This window comes from Tursiops truncatus, chromosome 16 (assembly GCF_011762595.2).
Source record: "Tursiops truncatus isolate mTurTru1 chromosome 16, mTurTru1.mat.Y, whole genome shotgun sequence".
Lineage (NCBI taxonomy): Eukaryota > Metazoa > Chordata > Mammalia > Artiodactyla > Delphinidae > Tursiops > Tursiops truncatus.
In genome coordinates, this window is record NC_047049.1 from 9,133,689 (window position 1) to 9,157,573 (window position 23,885).

The following is a 23,885-nucleotide window of genomic DNA, read 5'->3' on the forward strand; positions in this document are numbered from 1 at the left end:
AGGATCGCACTCAATTTATCCAACAATCTATTGCAGAGCTCAGTCACACGACAGGAGTATTTTAAATAAGGATGTTACTCAAACAAGTGAAAGATGGACCTTCAATCTTTGATTCTGCCTTCAGATAGGACAAAAATATCTTATATGAAGAAACTTAAAAGTCAATCTGAAATGGAAAAGAAAATATCAAGAGAGGGCAGGGAAGAGAAGGCAGAAATCAGAGGGTCAAATGTTGACTTTCAGAGACTTAATTCTTTCTACCACCTCCTCCAATGCCTTCAGAGGAAATCTGTAGACTGAGGGGTTCTGATATTTTTAATTCTTTCAAGGTAGAATGCCTTTGAAGATACACTCTTTTTATTTAAGATGTATTTAACAAAAATATCATTAACCAAAAGCATCACAACAAAATAAACTGAACTGCATATACCTCTCAAAACCAGATTTTAATTATTTTAAAAATAGAAAACAGGACAAGAAATTATATAATCACCACAGTGTAACACTTGTCAAACATTTTTAAAGCAACATTCATGACTCAGCAACATACCAGTTCAGATTTGAAGTAGCCTATTGTGTTTTCATCCAATTGAAAATATCTTCTCTTCCAGTTTTTCATCTATCAGAGATGAACACAGACATAAAACTTCTGTTTCTAAGAATGTCAAATGTTAATAACAACTTAATTATTCTGATATGAACCCACAATCAGAAATGTCAAGCACTGGAAAACCTTACTAGCATCCCTTAGTGAGGAGATACAGGAAATTTCATCTCTTTTGCTACTCAGGCCTTGAACTCCTAATTCAACTCTGGTGGCTGGCTTTCAGCTCTTACTGTATGATTTTATAATATGGTCTTATTTTTTTTATGCTCTAAAAGTTAAAAAAAAAAAGGCACTTCCCCATCCCCCACAAAGTAAATGCCACCAAGAGTTCAACAGCAAGCACAGGAAATGTTGTTAAACCACATGAAGCTTCTCGTCTGTAAAATGCATGAATCCTTCTACAGGTACTTTATAACACTAAGAAGGAAAGCAACACGTATTTAATAAAGTGAATATGCTTTGTACAAATATCTTCCGTCAATGAAATATAGCTTTTGTGAAAGTACTTCAATATCTCTAAGGGTTAGTTAGTATTTTGGATTTAAGAGTAAAACAAAAAGAAAGGAATGTCTCTTTAAAAGCCCTAACTAACACTCGACCTGATGAGAATTCTGATTTTACCCGTAGACATGCTGGAATGAAAAACCTTCAGCCCTTACCTTCATTTCCCTTAGCCTAAAGAAGATCACACAATTAGAGCTGAAAGAACCTTCCTCTGGCTGACCTAAGCTAATCAGACTTGCCAGGAGTGATGTGAGGTCAAGCAGAACCGCCAGTAGACATTTAAGTACTTCCTTAACTCACAGAAATTTTTAAAATTTTATTTTTAAACTTTGAAGTTTATTTTCTCATGAAAGTCTATAGATTTAGTTCACATTTTAGAAAGGTATTCTGGATTCATAAACACTGGTAAATTTACTTGCTCTTCCCACAATTCACCATTATGGATCTGGTTGTGTGAGAATATCTGGGCCAAGAGGTAATAGCTCTTACTAAGGACCAGGTGCTATGCTAAGTGCTTTCTATTTATATCTTTCAAAAAAGACCTCTGGATGGTAGGTTTTATAATATAATTTTCCATAAAAAGAAACTGAGAGCCTGAGAGGTTAAGTAAGTAGCCCAAGGTCTCAGTGTTTTCAACTGGGGTCGCCCAACCCCGTATCAAGTAAGTGACCCTTCCACACCCTGCTCCCCTGGTCTCCCCTTTCCTGCCAATCTCCCTACTAGAGCTCCCTTTCCCTGACCTATTCCCAAGGGGGGTAAAAAAATCAACAGAAAAACTTTCTGGAATAAATTTAAGCTGTTAGGAAGCTCAGTTAAAATTGAAGGTTAGTGGTAATAAGCATTAACTTATCCAGCCACCCACAGACCAAGAAAATAATAGCACTGAGTTTTGAACACAGAATAACCCCTATTCTATCCGATGACTCCTGGTCAGTAAGCTGGTCTTTCACTTTGGATCTTTCAAAAAACAAAGCAAACCCTAACCCTAACCCATTTTGAGAGTTTGCTAATATATACTCATTTTTCATTACTTCACATATTTTGTTAAACTACTCACCACTGCTCCTTGTTTTACACAATATCCAGCTTTGATAACTGCACTATCTGAAGATGGTTTAGGAGTAAAGTAAGGAAGATGGCTTTGTGACCGCTTCAAATTATTTCTGTCAATACTTTCACCACATTCATTTACTTCTTCTTTCTAAAATGAAGCAAAATAAAGATATTCCTTTTTTGCTTGTTTACCTTCAAAGCATACTTGTAGTTCACGGTGTCATTCTAGTAGAAAAATCTTAAAATCCATCTTAGTTCAGTTAGAAACACGGATCTTGGAGTAAAGAGTTTTCTAATTAATTTGAGATACTTAATCATAACTTTCAATACCACTGATTAAACCACAGATTTCTATTTCTCTTTTTCTGCAAAAGTCCTGCCACCAGTGTTTTTTGGTTTTTGTTTTGCTGGGGGGGGGGGGGCGCTGGATGGGGGGGTATAACTTTTAATTTTGAAATAATTATAAAGATTCACAGGAAGTTGTAAAAAAACAATGTACAGGAGGTCCTATGTACCCTTCAACCGGTTTCCCTCAACAGGGAAACTGTATAACTATAGCACATTATCAAAACTGACACCGAAACATTTTGCAGACCTTATTCATATCTCACCCGTTTTACATGCATTCATTGTCTCTGTATATATCATTCTATGCAATTTTATTGCCAGATCTGTGTAACCACCACCAGCGCCAATGTACAGAGTGTTCACGATAGGATCCCCTGGGCTACCCCTTTAGAGCTTCTATCCCCAGTTCCTTGGCAGCCGCTAATTTGTTCTCCATCTTTATTATTCTGACATTTAGAGAATTTCACATAAATGGAATCATACAGTAGGTGAGCTTTTGAGATGGTCTTTTTTCACTCTGCATTCACTTTGGAGATTCATCCAGGTTGGTCCTTGTACCAACCGTCTGACCCTTCTCATTGAGAGTAGTATGCATGGTTTGGACGTACCACTGGCTAATTCACCCACTGAAATGGCACTTGGGCTGTTACCACATTTGGGCTATTAGGAATAACGCTGCTGTGAACATTCACGCTGTTTCCGTGTGAACATAAGTCTTCATTTCTTTAGGATAAATGCCTAGGAGTGCAAATCCTAGGTTAATACACTGATTGCAAGTTTACTTTTATAAAGAACTGCTAAACTCTTTTCAGAGTGGCTGTACAATTCTACATTCCCACCAGTTATGTATGAGTGATTCAGTTTCTCCTCATCTTTGTCAGCATTTGTGTTATCATTAATTTTTAGTTGAGTCATTCTGATAGCTATATGGTGATATCTCATTGCGGTCTTAATTTGCATTTCCTTACTGGCTAATGATGGTGAATATCCTTCCTAGCACTTATTTGCCACCTGTGTATCTTTTATTTTTTTTTTTTTTTTTTTTTTTTTTGCGGTACGCGGGCCTCTCACTGCTGTGGCCTCTCCCGCTGCGGAGCACAGGCTCCGGACGCGCAGGCTCAGCGGCCGTGGCTCACAGGCCCAGCCGCTTTGCGGCACGTGGGATCTCCCCAGACCGGGGCATGAACCCGTGTCCCCTGCATCAGCAGGCGGACTCCCAACCACTGCGCCACCAGGGAAGCCCGTATCTTTTATCTCTTGATGAAATCTCTGTTCATGAATTTTGCCCATTTTCTAACTGGACTGTTTGGTATTTTTACTATTGAGTTTTGATATAGTTCTTTATATATTCTAGATACAAGTGCTTTGTTGTATATGCGGTTTTACAAATATTTTCTCCCAGCATGGTGCTTTTCTTTTCATCCTCAACAGACAAAACGTTTTTAATGTTGATAAGGTTCAATTTATCAATTTTTTCCCTTTATATAGATTGTGCTTTTGATGTCCAGTCTATAAACTCTTCACCTAGTCCTAGATCCTCAAGATTTTCTCCTTTGCTATTTTCTAAAAGTTTCACAGTTTTAATTTTTTTTTAACAGTTCAGTCCAGTGCTTTTAAAAGCCTGACTATACACAGTTTTCATGTTCCCCAAAGCATTGGCCTGCTGTTTATTTATAACGTACAACACAGGTGACAATCTATTCTACAAATCAACCAAAGGTGTATTTTCAAGAACTCCTAAATCTCAAGAGAAAAACTAAGTACTCAAGTCATACCTTAGGGAATTTTCAATCTGTTCTACATTTAGACAGGTCAACAGCACTAATTATGTACTTAACTTTGTAATCCTAGCACTTAACCTGCTAAACCAATAGTTACTGAATAAATTAATCATGCAAATGAGATGTCATTTTGTTACTGTTATCTGAATGCTTTTATAATGAGTAAATACTACTTTAAATAAACTATATTGTAAAATGATAAAGCAATACAATTCTTTGGGACCTTTTTAATATTGCACCTGCCATACGCTCTTAGAACCTACTGAATAATCGATATCAAAATTAAAACACAAATCTTAATTCTATACAAAATTAAGACAGCCACAGGTACAAACAACTACAATATCTTAATACAACTAAAGACAAATTGTCTTAGCTCTTCTATCAACACAAGACATAATACAGGTGAAAGCAGCTTAGTCTAGCTCTATCTTAACCAGAAGTCTTACAGGTTAAAATCATTACTTTTTTAAAAAAGTAAATACACACACACACAAATTCCTAGTTTATTTTTTATCCAACTTTGGTGAAAAATGTAACCTCCCATTAGGGCAGGGAATTTTTGCTCATTAGTACATATATCCTCTGTCTAGCATGAAGAAAGCACTCAATAATTAATTAACTAATAAGGCTTTTAAGTACAAAAAGGCACACAGGTAATGAAAATGCCTAACATTGGCAATATCAATTAATTACCTTAAAATTCTTAGTTTCTCAATTGCCAGTAATTTAATTTGCATTACAAACTCATTTACTTAAGAGCAACCCAAGAAATTTAAGTGCATACAAATTTTAATTTCATCAAAAACTTTAAAATAAATTTATATTTTCCATAATACCCAAGAGTAAGAATTAACTCAGCATACCAGTACTTTGGGGATAGAACTGACTTAAAATTCCAGTCTTCTGTTTAGTTCATCTAGGCCAGGTTGTAGAAAAACAGGTTTAAAAAATTACACATATTTACAAATACTTTGACTTGGCAATTTTCCCTCCAGGAGTTTATCCTTTAAAACATATTATCTATGGCTCTAAAGTTTATGCTACAAGCATGTTCATCAAAGCATTTACGAGATAATGGAAAATATCTCATTGCCCCCACCTGCCCCATACTTCCTGGCACAGGGCTCCTAAAACCCTTGTAATTTCCTAAGTGATAAGAGCACTAGAAGCATCTTTTGTGCTAATATTTGGTCTTTGACCCTGCTTCCTGACAAAGAGTTCATAAATCCCTTGGAATTTCCTGGGTGACAGCATGTCTTTTGTTCTAATAAGGTGACTCTTGGTGGACTCCTGAATGGGGGATAGTCACCAGAAAGACCAAGTCATGATTAAAGGCTTGGAATTTTCAGCCCCATTCCCTACTCTCTAGAGAGGGGAGAGGGCTGGAAACAGAGTGGATGATCAATCATGCCTACGTGATGACGCCTCCATAAAAATCCCTACAATATGGAATTCAGAAAGCTTCTGCGTTAGTGAATTAACGGAGGTACTGGGAGAATGGTGCACCCAGAGAAGGCATGGAAGCTCCACACCCCTTCCCACATACCTTCCCCTACACACCTCTTCTATCTGAATGTTCATCTGTATCCTTTATCATATCCTTTTACAATAAACAGGTATACAGTAATTAAACTGTTTTCCTAAGTTCTGTGAGCTGCTTTAGCAAACTAATTGAACCCAATAAGGGGGCCACAGGAACCTCGAATTTATAGCCCATCAGTCAGAAGCACAGGTAACAACGTGGACTTACGACTGACATCTGAAGGGGGTGGAGGGGCAGTCCTGTGGGACTGAGCCCTTCACCTGTGGAATCCAGATAGGCAGTGTCAGAATTGAGATAGATTGTCGGACACCCAGCTGGTGTCACAGCATTGCTTGTGTAGGGGAAAAAACCCACTCATTTCGTGTCAGAAGTGTTGTGAGTGTAGCAGTGTGAGAGTACAGGAGAAACACAGGAGGAAGAGCGGGTTTTTCCTACTTCTGTTAGGGGAGCCACTGACCAAAACCGCCCACTCTGGCCAGGCACGATAGTAACCACTTGCGTGAGTTCTTACAACAGGAGGTCCTGGTATGGAACATAGAACTAACAAGCTACCACCAACCAGAAGAATTCGGGAAATGTCAAAAGGACAGAGGAGAAGCCAGTCCGTATACCCTACCAACCTCCCAGAATCCTTCTCACTGGAATTCATCTTGGCTGAGCGATGCACGCGCCACCAGGAAGAACCCTGAGTCAGAGTGATTGTCCAGAGACCACCCCGAAACTAACCCCATCACCATAAACCCTGAGACTGTGAGCCACGTGCAGAGCAGTCCTCCTGGGTTCCCTTACCCTGCCGCTCTCCGCCCGGGCGCCCCTTCCCAGTAAAGTTTCTTGCTTTGTCAGCACGTGTGTCTCCTCAGACAATTCATTGCCGGGTGTCAGACAAGAGCCTACTCTTGGGCCCTGGAAGGGGTTCCCCTTCCTACAACACTTACATTGTTTGTAAAAGAAAAAAGGAAAGAGAAGGAAAAAGAACTGTCCAACAACAGAGGGTTTGTAATTTATAGTAAATTCATGGCAAAACTACTACACAGTCATGAAAAATGACATGAAATAATTTTTGATGACTTGGAAAATGTTTGAGATGTAAGTGAAAAAAGCTGTTTACAAAGTATCCCCATTTCTAGGGGCAAAAGTACAAAGAAAGGCTCAGAAGAAAACATGAGAAGTGTTAAATGTTGTTTATCTATGCTTTCCAGATATTTTACAATAAAAATATACTTCTGAAATAAGAAATAAATATAAAATTTTTGTATTAATTATTGCATTAATTCAGTAAAGATGTACTGCTTGACTTTTGATAGCAATACAAAAATCAACATGCAGTAGTTAAACCATCACACAATAGAAGAATTAATTTATTACCTGAGTTGGGGTAATGATGGGCACACCACCAACAATGTCAGTTCTGTAAGACACTTGCTTCTTCCCACATTCACCTTGGCGACTTGGGTTATCAGAATGAGGTTGTGAGTCTGACTGCTTTGGTACCTAAAATAGTAAGTCAATGAATCATTTTGCAACAAGCATTATATATGAGACCCTCTTTATCACAGAATTTCCAACTGATCATCAATTTATATATAATTGGCATATATAAAAATTATTTTTAGTATATGCAAATACCCCTTTAAGTTCTCATACTAATTTTTCTTTTACAGTATTACTTTATGACACAGCCATCATTTACTGAGTGCTTACTTGGGCAGGTACTATTTCATATATTTTCCCATTTAACCCTCCTGTCAACCCTATGCATAGGGGGAGCATCGCCACCGTAGCAGTAAGAAAACAGGCTCAGGGGCATTAGGGAACATAAGTTTTTTTTTTAATTAATTAATTTGGTTGCGCTGGTTCTTGGCTGCAGCAGGTGGGCTCCTTTGCGGCTTGCCGGCTGCTTAGCTGCAGGACATGGGCTCCTTAGCTGCAGCACACAGGCTCCTTCGTTGTGGCATGCAAACTCTTATTTGCGGCATGCATGTGGGAATCTAGTTCCCTGACCAGGGATCAAACCCACGCCCCCTGCATTGGGAGCACAGAGTGTCATCCACTGTGTCACCAGGGAAGTCCCAGGAACATAAGTTTAGATCCTGGCTATTCCACTTTCTAGCTAAGTTCGTGTAACTCTCTTCCACACTTAACCGCTATACTGCATCCCTAGTTTATCAGAGCACTTGACATTGTATTACCTCTCTGTGCTGTTACCTTTCCCTTTCCTCCATTCCTGCCCAAGATTTTGCAACATCCCGAGGACAGGGGATCCTGTCCCTTTAGATGCTTCCCCTAATGACTCTCCCCAGGCCTTAGGCCAACCCTCTACCCTCTCTCCATATTTAAACTACAATACCAGTCGTGGGCAGAAACAAAAGAAAGGGGGCTTCCCTCGTGGCGCAGGGCTAAGAATCCGCCTGCCAATGCAGGGGACATGGGTTCGAGCCCTTGTCCGGGAAGATCCCACGTGCTGCAGAGTGACTAAGCCTGTGTGCCACAACTACTGAGCCTACGCGCCTAGAGCCCATGCTCTGCAACAAGAGAAGCCACCACAATGAGAAGCCTGTGCACCGCAACTAAGAGTAGCCCCCACTCACTGCAACTAGATAAAGCCCATGGGCAGCAATGAAGACACAACGCAACCAAAAATAAAAAACAAATAAATAAAATTTAAAAATAAAAAAAACTTTTTTTAAGTTAAAAAAAAAAGAAAAGAAAGAAGGAAACAAGAAAGGCAGAGAAGAGAAATGAATTCCGGAGGGGAAAGCCTGAATTCTTCTAAGAGTTTTTTTCTAAGAGGTTGCACATTTTGGAGTGCTTTTTAAAGGCAATATGATAATGGACAGAATTTTACTTGACAAGATTTGCAAAAATACTTAAGAATGAAAGGGCTATAAAGTTCACTGCACCCAGAAACAATTTGCTAAGGAAGTCCCAGTGTTTTCTAATGAACAGCATCATGTATTTCAATTATTTTGACAATGTGGCCAAGTTATCCTTAAGAACAGAAAACGGCATTAAAAGAATTTGAAACCAGAGACAGAATTATCTATTCAACTTATGTATTAGCTGAAATGTGCTGTTAAAAGGTGACCCATATAAAAAGTGGCTATTCCCTCTCAAGAAGTTGAGGATTTAATCATACATGAGAATATCCTAAAAAATACCTTTAATATCACCCTAAAAATATACTAAAATTTACATTGGTTTTTCCATTTTTCTTCTAGAAATGACAGTATATTAAAAATCCTTGGGCTTCCCTGGTGGCGCAGTGGTTGAGAGTCCGCCTGCTGATGCAGGGGACATGGGTTCGTGCCCTGGTCCGGGAAGACCCCACATGCCGCGGAGCGGCTGGGCCCGTAAGCCATGGCCGCTGAGCCTGCGCGTCCGGAGCCTGTGCTCCGCAATGGGAGAGGTCACAACAGTGCGAGGCCCACGTACCGCAAAAAAAAAAAAAAAAAAAAAAACCTTCCCTATGCTGTTAAACCTACTGCTTCTCATTTGTCCTTATAATAAAATAAAATGCTAAGTATAGCGTAATTCCAATGTTACAGTTCAACAATTAACTTAGAATTGCATTTTTTTTTTTAAAGTGACCTCCCTAGACAGATGGCAAATGTCAAAGACATTGAACATGCTTGGTTTAATTGCCTATTGCCTTTTTCCCCTCTCCCTTGCTTCCCTATCCTTTATTGTTCTGACTGTTGTTTTGTGAGAGATTTGAATGTATTTTTGGCAAGTATTTGCACATGATCCTAACAGTAGGAAATTCTAATAGTAGAAAAACGAAAAGGTAAAGATGACTAGAGAACAGATGAACAAAATGGAGAATAATGGCAGGGCTTAAAGACTGAAACCTAAGGCATGCAAGAACAAACTCTTGGGTGTTAGGATCTTTCTGAGGGCTCTACCCATGACCTGCAGGCTTTGGGGCACACACTTCTGTTAGGACTAAAGTCCTGTATTCAGCTTATTCTGTCTACTCCCAGTTGTCAATTAAAAAAAAAAAGTTTAGAATTTTGGCCATAATTTAAAAACATTAATTTTTAGATTAAAATCTAATATCGAGGGCTTCCCTGGTGGTGCAGTGGTTAAGAATCCACCTGCCAATGCAGGGGTCACGGGTTCGAGCCCTGGTCCAGGAAGATCCCACATGCCCCGGAGCAATTAAGCCCGTGTGCCACAGCTACTGAGCCTGTGCTCTAGAGCCATGAGCTACAACTACTGAGCCCGCGAGCCACAACTACTGAAGCCAGCGCGCCTAGAGCCCGTGCTCTGCAACAAGAGAAGCCACCGCAATGAGGAGCCCGTGCACCGCAACAAAGAGTAGCCCCCACTCGCCGCAACTAGAGAAAGCCCGCACGCAGCAACAAAGACCCAACACAGCCAAAAATAAATAAATAAAATAAATAAATTTATTAAAAAACATTTTTTTTTGATTTTCCAAACTCTAGTCAATACTTCCTTCAGGGTTGTTCCTCTACTATTGCTCTTCCTCTCTTTTTTTTAAATAGGGGGAAAATTTTTTAATGGTAGCCACCAAAACACACTCAAAAAGACTTCATGAAAGTAAGGAAAGCCATAAACTATGGTGTTGGATGATGGTCCATTAAGACGGCATGGTACTATAATTAATAAGTAGATAAATAACCACCATTCCCTTACCCACTGCCCTCTAATCACCTCTATTCTGAAACCACATACCTCCAAAATCTAATTTTGGATTTCCAAAACTTTTAAGTTTACATATTACATTGTACTCAGCAGACTACTAAATTACATAGGTTCACCAAAACGTCATTTGGAGTGACTCCCCAGAAAGGTAAACTGCACATATATTAAAATGTAAACTTGAAATATTCAAAGAAATCTACACGTAAATCACCAGCAATTTCCATAGTAAAGTACGACAAATTGAAGATTCTGCACTGAAATGTGTAAAATGCATATGCAATTAAAACTGGTAAGATTTTTTAAAGAATAAAGTTAAAAATATATCTTATTAAAGCATGGGAAATTCTTTCATTGCTATTCTATGAGTTAACGTGTATCTATATAAAACTGATTTTTAGTAAGTGCTATCAATTCTATACTCACTTTAATATAGTTATAATCACTTTGTTGACTGGCTACGGATTTCTATATCTTAAATATATATTCTCTAAATGTGAATTATAAAAACACAAATATCAACAGATTTATCTTAAAAACTATAAAAATTTCAACATGTAACAGCTGCAAGACCACAAAAGCTATTTAAAAGTCCACATACTTTGAAACATTACCCAATTCCTAATCAGTTTCTCTTGCATTTGAATAAGCTTAAAGTGTCACTTGTATAAGATGGTTTCATACCATTAATAAATTAGATATAGCAATTCAAGAATCTCCCAAATGGTAAAAAGCCTGAGACCATTCACTACTTTTTCTCTTAAAGCTCTAAGAAACCAGTGCTGCTTATCACTGCAAATGTAAAAAAAATAGATTAATTCAGTAAAGTTACTACATGTTGTCGTTCTAAAGAAATTTTCCAAATAGGGAATATTTATTTATTAAGAGTCAAAAACAATCAGTTACAACCTTTTAAGAAAATGAACTTCTGAATCAGTTTAAAATTGCTTTCCTGAAACTGCACAAACCTAAAATAACTGCTGCTCCACGTACAGATCAGATGCAGTGCGCTGGCTGTTTTCTGTCATGTGGTAACAAGCTGTTCTGGTGCAAGATAAAAAATCGACTTAACTCTGAGAACAGCTTTAATTATATTAACTCTTTATTGTGTTGTGATATAAATACGGAATCACTTATTTAAATGGAAACGAACATATGCTGTCAGGGCATATGTTTTTAAAGAGTAAGTCATTTAGGGTCAGTAAATAACCTCATTTTAGTAAAAATACACTTCAATTTACACAAATCTCACACAGGACCTCCTTGCCCACACTTCCCATGCGGGCCTGCTGTGTGTGTTTTCTCCACTAGTGTGTAAAGAGGAGAAAGGGAAGGAGAGGCTTCATCAGGGAACAGTTCCTGCCTACTTGCTCATCAGCAGCAGTAGTAAACTCTCCCCGAAGTTTGTTTTCTGCTTCAGGGTCAAAGAGTAAGGAAGGAGGCTCTTTTTTTCAGGAAGCAGTGAGGTGCTGCACTTCAGGGTTAGGTTCCAGACTCAAGCAGATGGGGTGGCTCATGGCTCCACAACTTACCAGCCATTTAACCCATAGAAGTTACTCAATCCTTCTAAGTCTCACTTTTCCAGATACTTTATGTAGAACCTTTAGTGCAAGGCCTGGCACACTATAAATAATCAAAACATATTGATTTCATCAGAAAACCAAGAAGAGAAGCCCAGGTTGGAAGCAGGAAGCTACAGCATAGGAGGAAAGTGCCCGGGAACTGGAGGGAAAGAAGCGATGCCTGAGACAAACCCCTCAAGGACCACGCGGGCAGGACCCTCTGGTTGCCACAGCTCTTCCGATCAGTCCCTATCCTATCCCCATATGTCATTTCTAAGCCCTTTGTCTGCCTTGTCCCACTCCTATCTTCAACTCCTACCTACCTAACGCCAGTCCCAGTCACGGCTTAGAGGAGAGACGGAATGCCACTCCTGTTCCCTGGGTAGGTGGCAGGAAGTCTCTTTATCTTCCCTGGGGGTAAAAACATATCCTCAAGGTAAAACTCTACATGCATTTTCCCCTAGAAACACTACTGTAAACAGTGGTTAAAATCTACAGTAAGGGACTTCCCTGGTGGTCCAGTGGTAAAGAATCTGCCTTCCAATGCAGGGGACACAGGTTCGATCCCTGGTCGGGGAACTAAGGTCCCACATGACGCGGGTTAACTAAGTCCAAGCGCCACAACTACTGAACTTGCGCGCCTCAACCAGAGAGCCTGCATGCCGCAAACTACAGAGCCCACGTGCTCTGGAACCCTCACGCCACAACTAGAGAGAAGCCCGTGCGCTGCAAGGAAAGATCCCGCATGCCTAAACGAAGATCCGGCATGCTGCAACTAAGACCCGAAGCAGCCAAAAATGAATTTTTTAAAAAAGTTAAAAAAAAAAGTATCATAAATAATTTTTTTAAAAAAATCTACAGTAATATAGACCCTTATTAGGTACACAATGGGTTAAAAAGGCATCTATGGGCTGATTTTAGGGGCCAAGTTACCATGTACAAGAAAATTCATTCACATTATAACCTGTGTTTTAAACAAACTTTGAGTAACTCTGGGACAAACTGTTGGTAAGCTGAAGACACTCAGTAAGTATCGTTACAAACTGTAAAGATCACATCCACACATTAAAATTTTTTCACACAAAAAGTACAAATACTTACTGTAATTTTTATAGCTTTGTTCAACACATTTACCCATTCTACTAGGTCCTGCTGATCATTGGCTTGTAGGAAATATTTCCTCATTCCTGCATTCATAACTGTTGAGAGACAAAACAAACTACAACATATGAAATTTTGCACTTGTTACCTCTAAATTTATGTCTGCAGCAGCTGAAAAACCTTGCAAGCTTCAGTATTGTGACTCTCTCGAATCTGACAAAATGTTAGACCATATATGATACTTCTTTTATCACTCAATAACATAGGTAAAACTCTCATTTTTAATGGCCACGTTTTTCAGCGAATGTAAAAATACCACAGTTTATTTAGCCAATCCTCTGTCGATGGACATTTAGGCTATTTATGATTTTTAAAACTATATAAAATATCCCAATGAAACATATACGTATACTTCTCCACACTTGGGATAGCACTAGCATAGGATAAATTTCTTAACATAGGCTTACTGGGTCAAAGAAAATTCACATTTAACATTTTTATAGATATTAGTAAATTGTCTTCTCCAAAGGCTGAATCCATTTACACTCCTACCAGTAGTGTATCCAAAGGCCTATCTTGTCTAATAGTCCTCACCAGTACCTCTTGTTTTCAGCCCCAAGGCTCTGTGACATTATTTCCTAGACTTCCTTGCCAGCACGGGCCACGTTCTGCCGATGGGAGCTCCTGGCGGGAGCCTGGAAGGTGGGAGGGAGGTGGCGGAAGGGACTCCCATGCAGAGTCCTGCTCTTGCTGGTCTCCCTCCAGCAGCAGCCAACACACAACGGCCACTGCTCCAGGCTCTTCTGCTGCTCCCTCCCTCCATCAGCCTTGCAGTCCCCTCAGAGAGTCCTAGGTTCTGGTAAGACCATCTCCTCCCTTTCTTCTCTCCAGCCCTGGGGATGGTAGCTGCTTCATGCAGGTTCTAATTTGTGGGTTACTTCAGCATTCCCTTTGTGCTCCTTCAGCCTTTCAACATCTGGTTATCCAATTCCCTGTAACAAATGCCCTCGGTTTGAAATGCCAAGTGTGGTGTGTTTTCCTGACTCTCTGTCAACCTAACTGGTGAAAAATTATACCTTGTTTAAATATGAATTTCTTTGATTACTGAGACAAATTAGCTTTATATGTTTATTGGCCACCCGCATCTGTTTTGTGAGCTGTTTATTTTCTTTACCCATATTTCTACCGAGTTGTTGATTTATTTTTTACTGATTTATAAGCACTTTTGTATTAATCCTTTGTTTTATCTCAAGTACTTTTCCCCGTCTATCATCTGTCTTTTCACTTAGTTCATGGTATCTCTGATCAATCAGAACCAGTCCATCAATCTTCTTCTTTTCCTTTAATGATTATGATTCTAGCTTTCACATCATATTAAGAAAGTCTCTCCAACTCAAGATTATAAAAATAAACAGCTTTATTTTTCCAGCACTTATGCATTTTCTTTATGTTTATAATCTTAATACATTTGGAACTTTTTATGCAATTTAATTTACATATACCCCTTTAGTGACTACCGACTTCTATAAAGCAAAGCACACCTGCATATAGTTGTTGATAAACTACTAGTCAATGTTCAAATTAAAGCTTATTAATTATACATCACACGATTTATTTTTAAAAACAAACATTATTCTAGGAGATAAGGCATCTGAATAGCTACAGTGCTGCAATTTTTTTTTTTTTTGTAAATATACAAATAACTTCCAAAAGTCTCCATCAAAATTTTAAATGGTATACTAACAGTTGAATGTGACTAAGGGAAGCGGGTAATGAAAACCCTCAAGGGAAAAAAGCTTATTTCTCAAATACACAAGATTATGAAATTGAGACTGAGACCAAGACACTAAACAAGAGCTTCCTTGTATTGATATGAGAGTCTTATCTTGTGAAGTGCTATAAAACAATTAGTTTGGACCTAAAGAAATTTAACACACTATAAATCTGTTCTTTTATACCTTACTAGAGATTGGAGAAATTATAAATGCCATAAATATAAATTAAGATAAATTAGTAACTCACTAGGCTATTATATATGTCAATATATAGCTTCTGTTTTTAATTTCTAACAATCAGTAAAGCATCCTTTCATAATCTTTTTCCAGCTCCGGCTAAAGCTGAGCTCTCCTCATAATAGCTATTTTCCTCCTCAATGTTGTTTTGGGCAGCTACCTAAAACATCTCAAGAGTTTAAAAATCTAAGCTCTTGGTAATACACTACACCTGCTATAAAGCTCTTAATACACATATTTTTGAATAAATAACATTTATATAAGGATCTCTTTGAAGGGAAAGAAGAGAGGCAAATACACCTCTAAAAAGACTCTCAGCACACTTTGCAGTCTGAATAAAAAATCATGTGCTTTAAGCATTATTTAATGGCAGGAAGAGGCACAGCGATACGACAGGAGGGAGAATCAGAGCCTGGAGCTGGCAGACCTGACTAGCTCATGCACTTACTAGCAATACCATCTTATGAAATGTATTTAATCTCTGACTCTTGTTTTCCTCATCTATGAAGTGGAATGCCACCCATCCCTGCCTTGGGGGGTGGAGGTGATCTGTGTAAAGAAACTAGCACAGTGCCTGGGATAGAACAGATATTCTTGTTCACCATCTTCATCACCTTCATCATCATCATCATCACCATCATCATCACTTGGAGGTTTCCAAGTAAAGAAGTATTGTGGAAAATGTAAAGCAAATTACTAAAAACTTATATTAGCAATGCTGGGGGAACAGTGGACAGGGAAAGGAAGGAAAAAACTTTTAATAATAATAATAATAATAATAATAATAAACTGTATGAAACCTGTAACTTCCCATGCTTTTAAAGCAAGGGTTTCATTGTATATAATGAATGCATAGCAGAGGCTTGTGTGCTTACTATCTTTTCACTTAAGTACTCCCTTATTTCATTTCAAGTCTTTACCATCAAAGTGAATGTACCAAATGGATAAAACCTGAAGCATAAACATTAGCTTGACTCCAAACAAAAATCATTTCACACCCCAGGATCAACTGGTTACGGCTCAAACGGTTATGAGACATTTTATTATACTTCTTTGCCAATTTTCTCCCGTTTTCTCTATCCCTACTCTTTCTCTAGCCTTTCCTTCTCTATTAGTCAGACGTTGGCTTTCTTAATGGAAACTCTAATTTAATTTTCTTATTTCTCTCCTACTATCTATCTTTGTTTTATTTTTAGCTTTCTTTGACTTCTTCTTTGGAGTTTTGCATTGTCTCATGTTCTTTTTCCTATGTGACAGTTCTTTCTTCTCAAATGTCATGCAATCCTGGACTGGCCAAGACCAGGATTGCATTTTGGTACCATATTTAAAAACAAGGTAACAAAAAACGGATTGGAAGCTCTCTTGAATATATGTAGGGTTTCTGACTGGTGGGCTTTGCTGTACAGCAATCTCCTCTGGTAGAAATGCCCAGCTGTCAGTACCTATGGCTCTCTTCTCTGGGGTGTTCAGATTCTTGCCCCACCTCCACCTGGCTGCCTGGTGCTCTGGGCCTGGACACGGGAAACAGTTGCATTCAGCGTGCAGACGTTTTCATTTAATCCTCCCATTTTCTGTTTCATGCCTCATCCCCCCACTTCTCTGAGACTACTGTCCCCACGCACACAGCCTCACTGATTCTATTTCTGGAGATACTACGCATGCCATTCCTCGCTGGGATGGGGGAAGGGTGGCTGCCTGCCGGAGCCAGATGGAGGTAGGGACTAGAGGTTGTTTCTACGTAGACATGCAAACAAAGTCCCTGTGTTGGGTCCCTCCTCCCTGTTGCCTCCCCAGACCAAAGCCAACACCTAGTCTATCCAGAGCTGGCGTGGGGGCAGGACATGGAAATAGCTACCTTCCACTGGTCTCTTCTACTCTGTCAAGTCATTTATTCCTCCTCCATCCACTTTCCATCTTTATACACTGTGGATTACAGAAATCTGCTAGTTTCAGCAAAGATGGTTTGGATGTTTCTTGTTCTCACTGTTTGGGGGCAATCTGAGAGGAAACAGGGAAGGAAAGTCTTTATGTTGCCATTTTGAATGGAAGCTGTAGTTCCATTTTAGAAGCCAGTGCCTCTCTCTGAAGGCAAACATTTTATGAATCTTTACTCCCTCTAATAGTAAAGGACCAATAAACTGTTGGCAGACCAATAAATAACTGTTAATCTCTGATTTCAACTAAAATCACTCATTCTAAATACCCCAGTAACTGAACAGCAAATCTTTTACTGTCTATTGCTAGCCCTTCAAACTGTATGTTTGAGATTTTACATTAAAGACCTGTCAAGAGTATGCACATGATACACTCTAAAATATAAAGTTCTCTATCACTTGACTTGCCCCCAGTAGCCTTCCATTCAACAAGGTTCTGAGGCATTTTCCTATTTGGCAACCAAAAATTATAAATTTGTAATAAATACATGACTTTTTATTAGTTTCTTAGTGGCAATAAAAGCATTATAGAGGATTCTCTGAACAGCTATACTACATCTTGCTCATATCACATTTCCTTACTGGATATATATGATTGCCATCAGATGCTATCCCTAACATACTGCCTACAGAAGAAACCTGCTCTTTTCAAGCAAAAGAAAACAAAGAAATTTAACATCAATTCTACCCCAAGAAGTATCTTTTTTACTTAATGTAAAATAGTCCCTATTGATGTCAGCTGGAAACTGACATCAATAATTTCATCACTAATGTCCACTAACATACGCTCTAACAGCATATCGATCCTCCCAGCTTCAAGTACACCCACTATTTTAACAGATTCTAAAGTTTTCCATTCTTGATCTTCAAGCTCCATCCAGTCCTCAATTACTGTCACCAGAATATTTCCATTTGGATGTTTCCCCACCATTCAAACTCCTTACCGAACATTTCACCCTATCTAATATGCTCTCCTGGATCCCTCATTTCTTTCCTTGAAGCAAACCTACTGGACACCTCTCTCTTCCCTTCAACTCCCACATATCCAGTCACCGAGTCCTTGTGCTTTTCCTTTTGATGTTCTTCATACCTCCTCTTTCCCCCTAATTCAGGCTCTATGTTAGGAACAGCAGTTCAAAAGCCACTTAACTAATGTACTTGCATCAAGCTCTCCGATCCATAAAAAAAAAAAAAAACTTCCTTCACCCTATATCTACTTTCTAGATGCTCTCTAATTTCTCTTCTCTCGTTTTCCAGAAAATAAAAGAAACAAACAAAAAAAAATCGCTTGTCGGGCTTCCCTCGTGGCGCAGTGGTTGAGAGTCCGCCTGCCAATGCAGGGGACACGGGTTCGTGCCCCGGTCCGGGAAGATCCCACATGCCGCGGAGCGGCTGGGCCCGTGAGCCATGGCCGCTAAGCCTGCGCGTCCGGAGCCTGTACTCCGCAACGGGAGAGGCCACAGCAGTGAGAGGCCTGCGTACCGCAAAAAAAAAAAAAAAAAAAAAAAATCGCTTGTCAACACGTTACACCCTGACTCCTCTCTTTCTACTTTTCAGTCTCTCACCATTCTCTCCAGCTTTACTGAGTGTTCAGTTCTCTGCTCACACCTTGTTCTTCTCCCCTGCACGCCTCTGTCCTCCCAGCTTTTCTCCCCAGTGATAAAGGATGATCAGGTTAGTCTCATCCAGTGTGGCTCCCTTCACTCCCAAGATCTCCAAAAAGGATCTGAAGCTCTTCCTTGAATAGACTGTACATTGCTTTATCTACCGCCTGTGATAAATGTAACGATAACTCCCTGGTACTGTATCTGTCTGTGAGACAGCCAGCCCGTGAGATTCTTAAGGGCAGCAATTGCTTCTTATTACTCTCACAGCCCCATGGCAAGCACAGTGCATATACCAGACATTCATTAAATGTTCACTGAGCACTTAATCAAATACCCTCAACTACCCTTGCTCCCAAACTGTAAACTTCTCATTACCCATAAGCTGCAAACTAAATCCTTTCTGTTATTTAAGTATTGAATATCAAATAATATCGGGTAGAGCGTTTAAAATTAATCTCACTGGACGTGATCACTATAAATGTCTAGATAATGATTACACATGGGCTGAGTGGGAGGAGGTTGTGACTGGGATGGGACACAGGAAAGAGGCTTCAGGGGTTGGGGAGCAGTTTTATTTCTTCACCAGATGATAGTTTCAAGGGAATTTGCCTTAGAATAATTCATTACCCTATAGGATTGTGTTGTGTGGTTTTCTGTGACTGTTTTTTCTTACAATATGATGAAATTATATTAGTCTAACTTAAAATAACTAACGTATAAAATATGGCTACTCACCAAAACAGAACTCAGCCTTTGGCCTTAGCTTAGTTGCATCGCTAACCTAACAAGAAAGAGAGATGAATCACTCACTTCTTCATGTGCTACTATAACCAATCTTAAACACTATGTGAATTCCACATGTATGATTTCCCAGTAATCATACACATTTAGCACACAGATCTAAAATTAAACTTTAAGGCAACTGAAAAAGAACTGTAAATTAAATTTAGAATATGGGTCCCAACTTTAAGATGTTTAAAACAAATGATACTTCCATGCTCTCTTTGAACAAAATTGTTTTTTCTTCAAAGGAAGTGCAAAGAAATTGAAAATAAACCATTAAGTTTTATGTCACACATACACATATTTTTGGTTTAATGTAGTTTTCAAAATACCCTCAATGAATACACCACAGAAACTATGAATTCTTGCCAAATTGCATATTTCTAAATTAGCTGTGAACTGCATGAGGAAATGGTGGTGGGTAAGGGGGAGATTGTATATTTAATAAAGTCCAAAAATGCAGAAGGCATTAACCTGCAATGAGGAAATCAAAATGGCACTGGATTCCCACTTGTACATTAAAATACCCTAGGATAATAATGGGCCCCTCCTTTACTAAAAGCGGCACATGGTCCCGTTTAGAAGGTGAAGCAACTAGTTGCACCTGGTTGCTGCTAGCCCTTTAAATAAAGTAGCTCACATGGAAGTCCATTCATGACTGTTGCCATGCTGTTGCCCAGTGTTAGAACTTACAACTGTAGCATCTGTTCTGTACCTTCAGAAGGAATTCTAAGTCTGGGGTTCCTGACTGATCTCAACTACAAATTGAGCAGTGAGTCACAATGAAATTTGTTCCAGGAATTAATTCTGGGGAAAAAGTGGCATGTCTAAGTAGAGTACAAGGTGTACAATTCAAACTTCAGTAAGCTGTGGGACAGAGATGAAACCTAACAGAACTACACAGGGAAGGTTATATTTTAAAAAGGAAGCAATGGAGGAGGGGAATGCAGCTGGCCAGTCAGTCTGCCTGCTTTGCTGAGTTAATACCTTAATTTTTAAAAAGACCAGGCAACAAGCAATTGAAAAGATACAGGCACATGGGCAATTTCTACCTCAAATGCCTATTCCAAGAAAACAGGCCTTTCCACATCACTTCATTAAGAGTCAAAGGTCCCTGGCAGCATATTTACATTGTAGTATACCTTTACTGTAGGCAATCAAGTAAAGGGGAGGTGGGGGCCGGAATTATCTACAATTTATTCTACAATGTAATTCTACACTTGCTTCCTAATGATAGTCTCTATAGAATTTAAGCTGTAAGATACCCTGAAGTATTACTAAATGTCTTAAATTTACAGGAACACTTGAGATATACTTCAACAATATTTGTCTTTTGCAAATTTACATAATATGGCTTTAACATAAAATGGTTCCCTTTAAATATGTAATTTTTTTGGTCAATGAGAATGAATAGCTCTATTATGATGCTGATAACAGCTTTTTTTAATCAAAATATCTTTCTTTTAAGTAGAGGCACACTTGTAAATTGTTCTTCTGTTGAAGACCTTTGCTAACAAATCTCAGTGTATGCATAATAGTATGTATATGCATATTAATCATACTGAGTTGCTATTTTTCATATCTCATCTTAAGTCATCATCAAGCTCATTACTTTGTGTAAAACAAAACTAGTTCCTCAGCATCTCTCTAGCTCAGTTCCCAAAACACTAAGAAAAGACAATAAGAGGGAAAAAACTACCTAATACCAAATCTAAATTTCTGAAAAGAAAAGAAAAACAGTACTGCAAAAATTCCAGAAAAATCAACAAACAAGAAAACAAGTTAGTAGAGACAAAGTCAAATGAGGGAAAAAAACCCATCTTTTATCATGAAGATGGTTCATATTTTCCTCAAAGTAAAACACAAAGGAACAAACAAAGGTAATGAGATTAAAAATTACAGTTTAAATAAATAAATACAGACTTAGAAAAATCTTCTCCAGATTTCCCAAAGACAGAACCTAATTGGTAACAGATGAATCTCCCCTTCTGACGTTCATATACCTGATCATAAAAGTTAATGTTAACTTTTCAATTTGCCACATCCTGTAATTTAACTCCATATTCTTCCTAATTTTATCAAAGAACTTCCTAAACATAGTAATCAGGTACTGTTTTCAATGTAATATGAACCAGAACATCATCTTAAATGGCAAAGCGAGGAGATGGCTCCTTTTATTCACACTCTCATTCTAAGGGATTTTAATTCATGCATGAATGTAAGACAATACAGAGAGACTACCTTTGAAATGTAGGTAAGTTTAATGGCTCCAACACGTGATGATCCAGAAGGCAGGTTCTATAAACAGATTATTAATATATAATTATTATCCAACATTACAAATTTATTTCATATAAAATGTTCTACACACACCAAAAAAGTGAAGAAATCAGATTTTTTTAAATGTCACACTTTACAAATTAACATTCCAGTTCAAGTATTTCCTAAGTCTGAAATCAAGTGGACAACATGGATAACAAAACTGAACTCTAGTCTGTTCCACCACAACGCATTTTATAACTAAAAGGCTATTTTGTTAGCACTGTATCTAAACTTTTCTTTTTCATAAACAAGGTCAGATTTTACTCCAGAAAGCAATGGGGAAAAATATTTAGACATAAAACAAACACAAATGTAAGAAATTTCAAAAGAGTATACATGTAACTTTGCTTTATTAAAATTTTTAAATCAAATATATCTCTTGAAAAAGACTGAATTTTCCCTCATTTAAATTATATTAGTATTTATTACATCATAACTAATCTACATTTATACCATTTTTCCAAAAAATTATTGATACTTTTAAAACCATATTCAGGGAATGTATATATTGGCACTTTCATAAAAAAATATTTTTATTCTTCCCTTAACAAGTTTAAGATGTAGTTTGTGTCTTAAAAGAGCTAAGGGTAAATTAAGAAGAAGGAGAATCATTTCATGCTGAGGCTATCAGGAAAGACTCAGTGAAAGAATGAAGGGCTTTTAAGCTGTACTTTATTAAAGAAAAATTCTGAAACACAAAAAGCAGGAGAGAGAATATTCCAGGCAGAGAAAACAGATGAGCTACAGCAAGCAGATGAGGATGTCCAGAAGCTCTCTACTGAAATGGGAAAAAGGCTGTGTTGGGCCATAATACAGAGTCATATAGGGCTGAAGAAAGAAACAGCAGTTTAGGAACTTGAACTAAGAACCTAATTATACAGGACCTAAATAAGAAACAAACTAGCAAGGAATTTATACTGTTAAGAATTTGAAAACATTAAAGAAGGCTTTGTGAGCAGTTCTATAATCAAACTGTGTTTTAATTAATATATCTTATAACAAGCTGGATGGATTATATAAAGGGGGAAGATGGAGGTGGGAAAATCAGATAAAAGAATCTGGAAAAAAGTAATAAATATAAACGCAAAGACTGACAGATTTCAAAAGTAAAACAATCTTGATTTTGAATGTTTCCTCCACTGTAGATTAAGAATCAACCTTTTGGGACCTTCAAGGTGGCAGAGGAGTAAGACATGGAGATCACCTTCCTCCCCAAATACATCAAAAATACATCTACAGGTGGAACAACTCCTACAGAACACCAACTGAATGCTAGCAGAAGACCTCAGACTTGCCAAAACGCAAGAAACTCCCCATGTACCTGGGAAGGGTAAAAGAAAAAAGAAAAAACAGAGACAAAAGAATAGGGATGGGACCTGCACCTCTGGGAGGGAGCTGTGAAGGAGGAAAAGTTTCCACACACTAGGAAGCCCCTTCACTGGAAGAGATGGGGGTGGGAGGGGGGTGGGCAGGGGGGAAGCTTCAGAGTCACGGAGGAGAGCACAGCAACAGGGGTGCAGAGGGCAAAGCGGAAAGATTCCCGCACAGAGAAGATCGGTGCCAACCAGCACTCACCAGCCAGAGAGGCTTGTGTGCTCACCTGCCGGGGCAGGTCAGGGCTGGGAGCTGAGGCTCGGGCTTTGGAGGTCAGATCCCAGAGACAGGACTGGGGCTGGCTGCGTGAACACAGCCTGAAGGGGGCTAGTGTGCCACAGCTAGCCAGGAGGGAGTCCGGGAAAAAGTCTGTACCTGCCTAAGAGGCAAGAGACCATTGTTTCAGGGTGTGTGAGGAGAGGGGAATCCTTCCCTGTCTGCCCACAGAAGGCAGAGCACTGCCTTAACGAGCTGCAGAGACAGGCGCGAGCCACAGCTATCAGCTCAGACCCCAGAGATGGGCGTGAAACACTAATGCTGCTGCTGCAGCCCCAGGAACCCTGTGTGCAAGCACAGGTCACGATCCACACCCGCGCTCAGGAGCCTTTGCAGCCCGCCACTGCCAGGGGTCCCACGATCCAGGGACAACTTCCCTGGGAGAACACACAGCACGCCTCAGGCTGTTGCAG

General features: G+C 39.0%; 1 protein-coding gene across 5 annotated transcripts in view; it reads right to left on the minus strand.

The window, feature by feature from the left end:
* PLEKHA1 (pleckstrin homology domain containing A1) overlaps positions 1 to 23,885 on the minus strand; it is a 58,774-nt gene that overhangs the window by 10,712 nt on the left and 24,177 nt on the right. For all 5 annotated transcript variants that reach the window (XM_033841600.2, XM_019940167.3, XM_019940166.3 and 2 more), the window contains 6 exons: positions 21,742 to 21,798; positions 19,453 to 19,498; positions 13,165 to 13,262; positions 7,205 to 7,330; positions 2,169 to 2,312; positions 551 to 619 (listed from right to left, as the gene is read on the minus strand). In XM_033841600.2, coding sequence (XP_033697491.1) covers positions 551 to 619; positions 2,169 to 2,312; positions 7,205 to 7,330; positions 13,165 to 13,262; positions 19,453 to 19,498; positions 21,742 to 21,798 — 540 coding nt within the window. The remainder of the gene's footprint in view (positions 1 to 550; positions 620 to 2,168; positions 2,313 to 7,204; positions 7,331 to 13,164; positions 13,263 to 19,452; positions 19,499 to 21,741; positions 21,799 to 23,885) is intronic.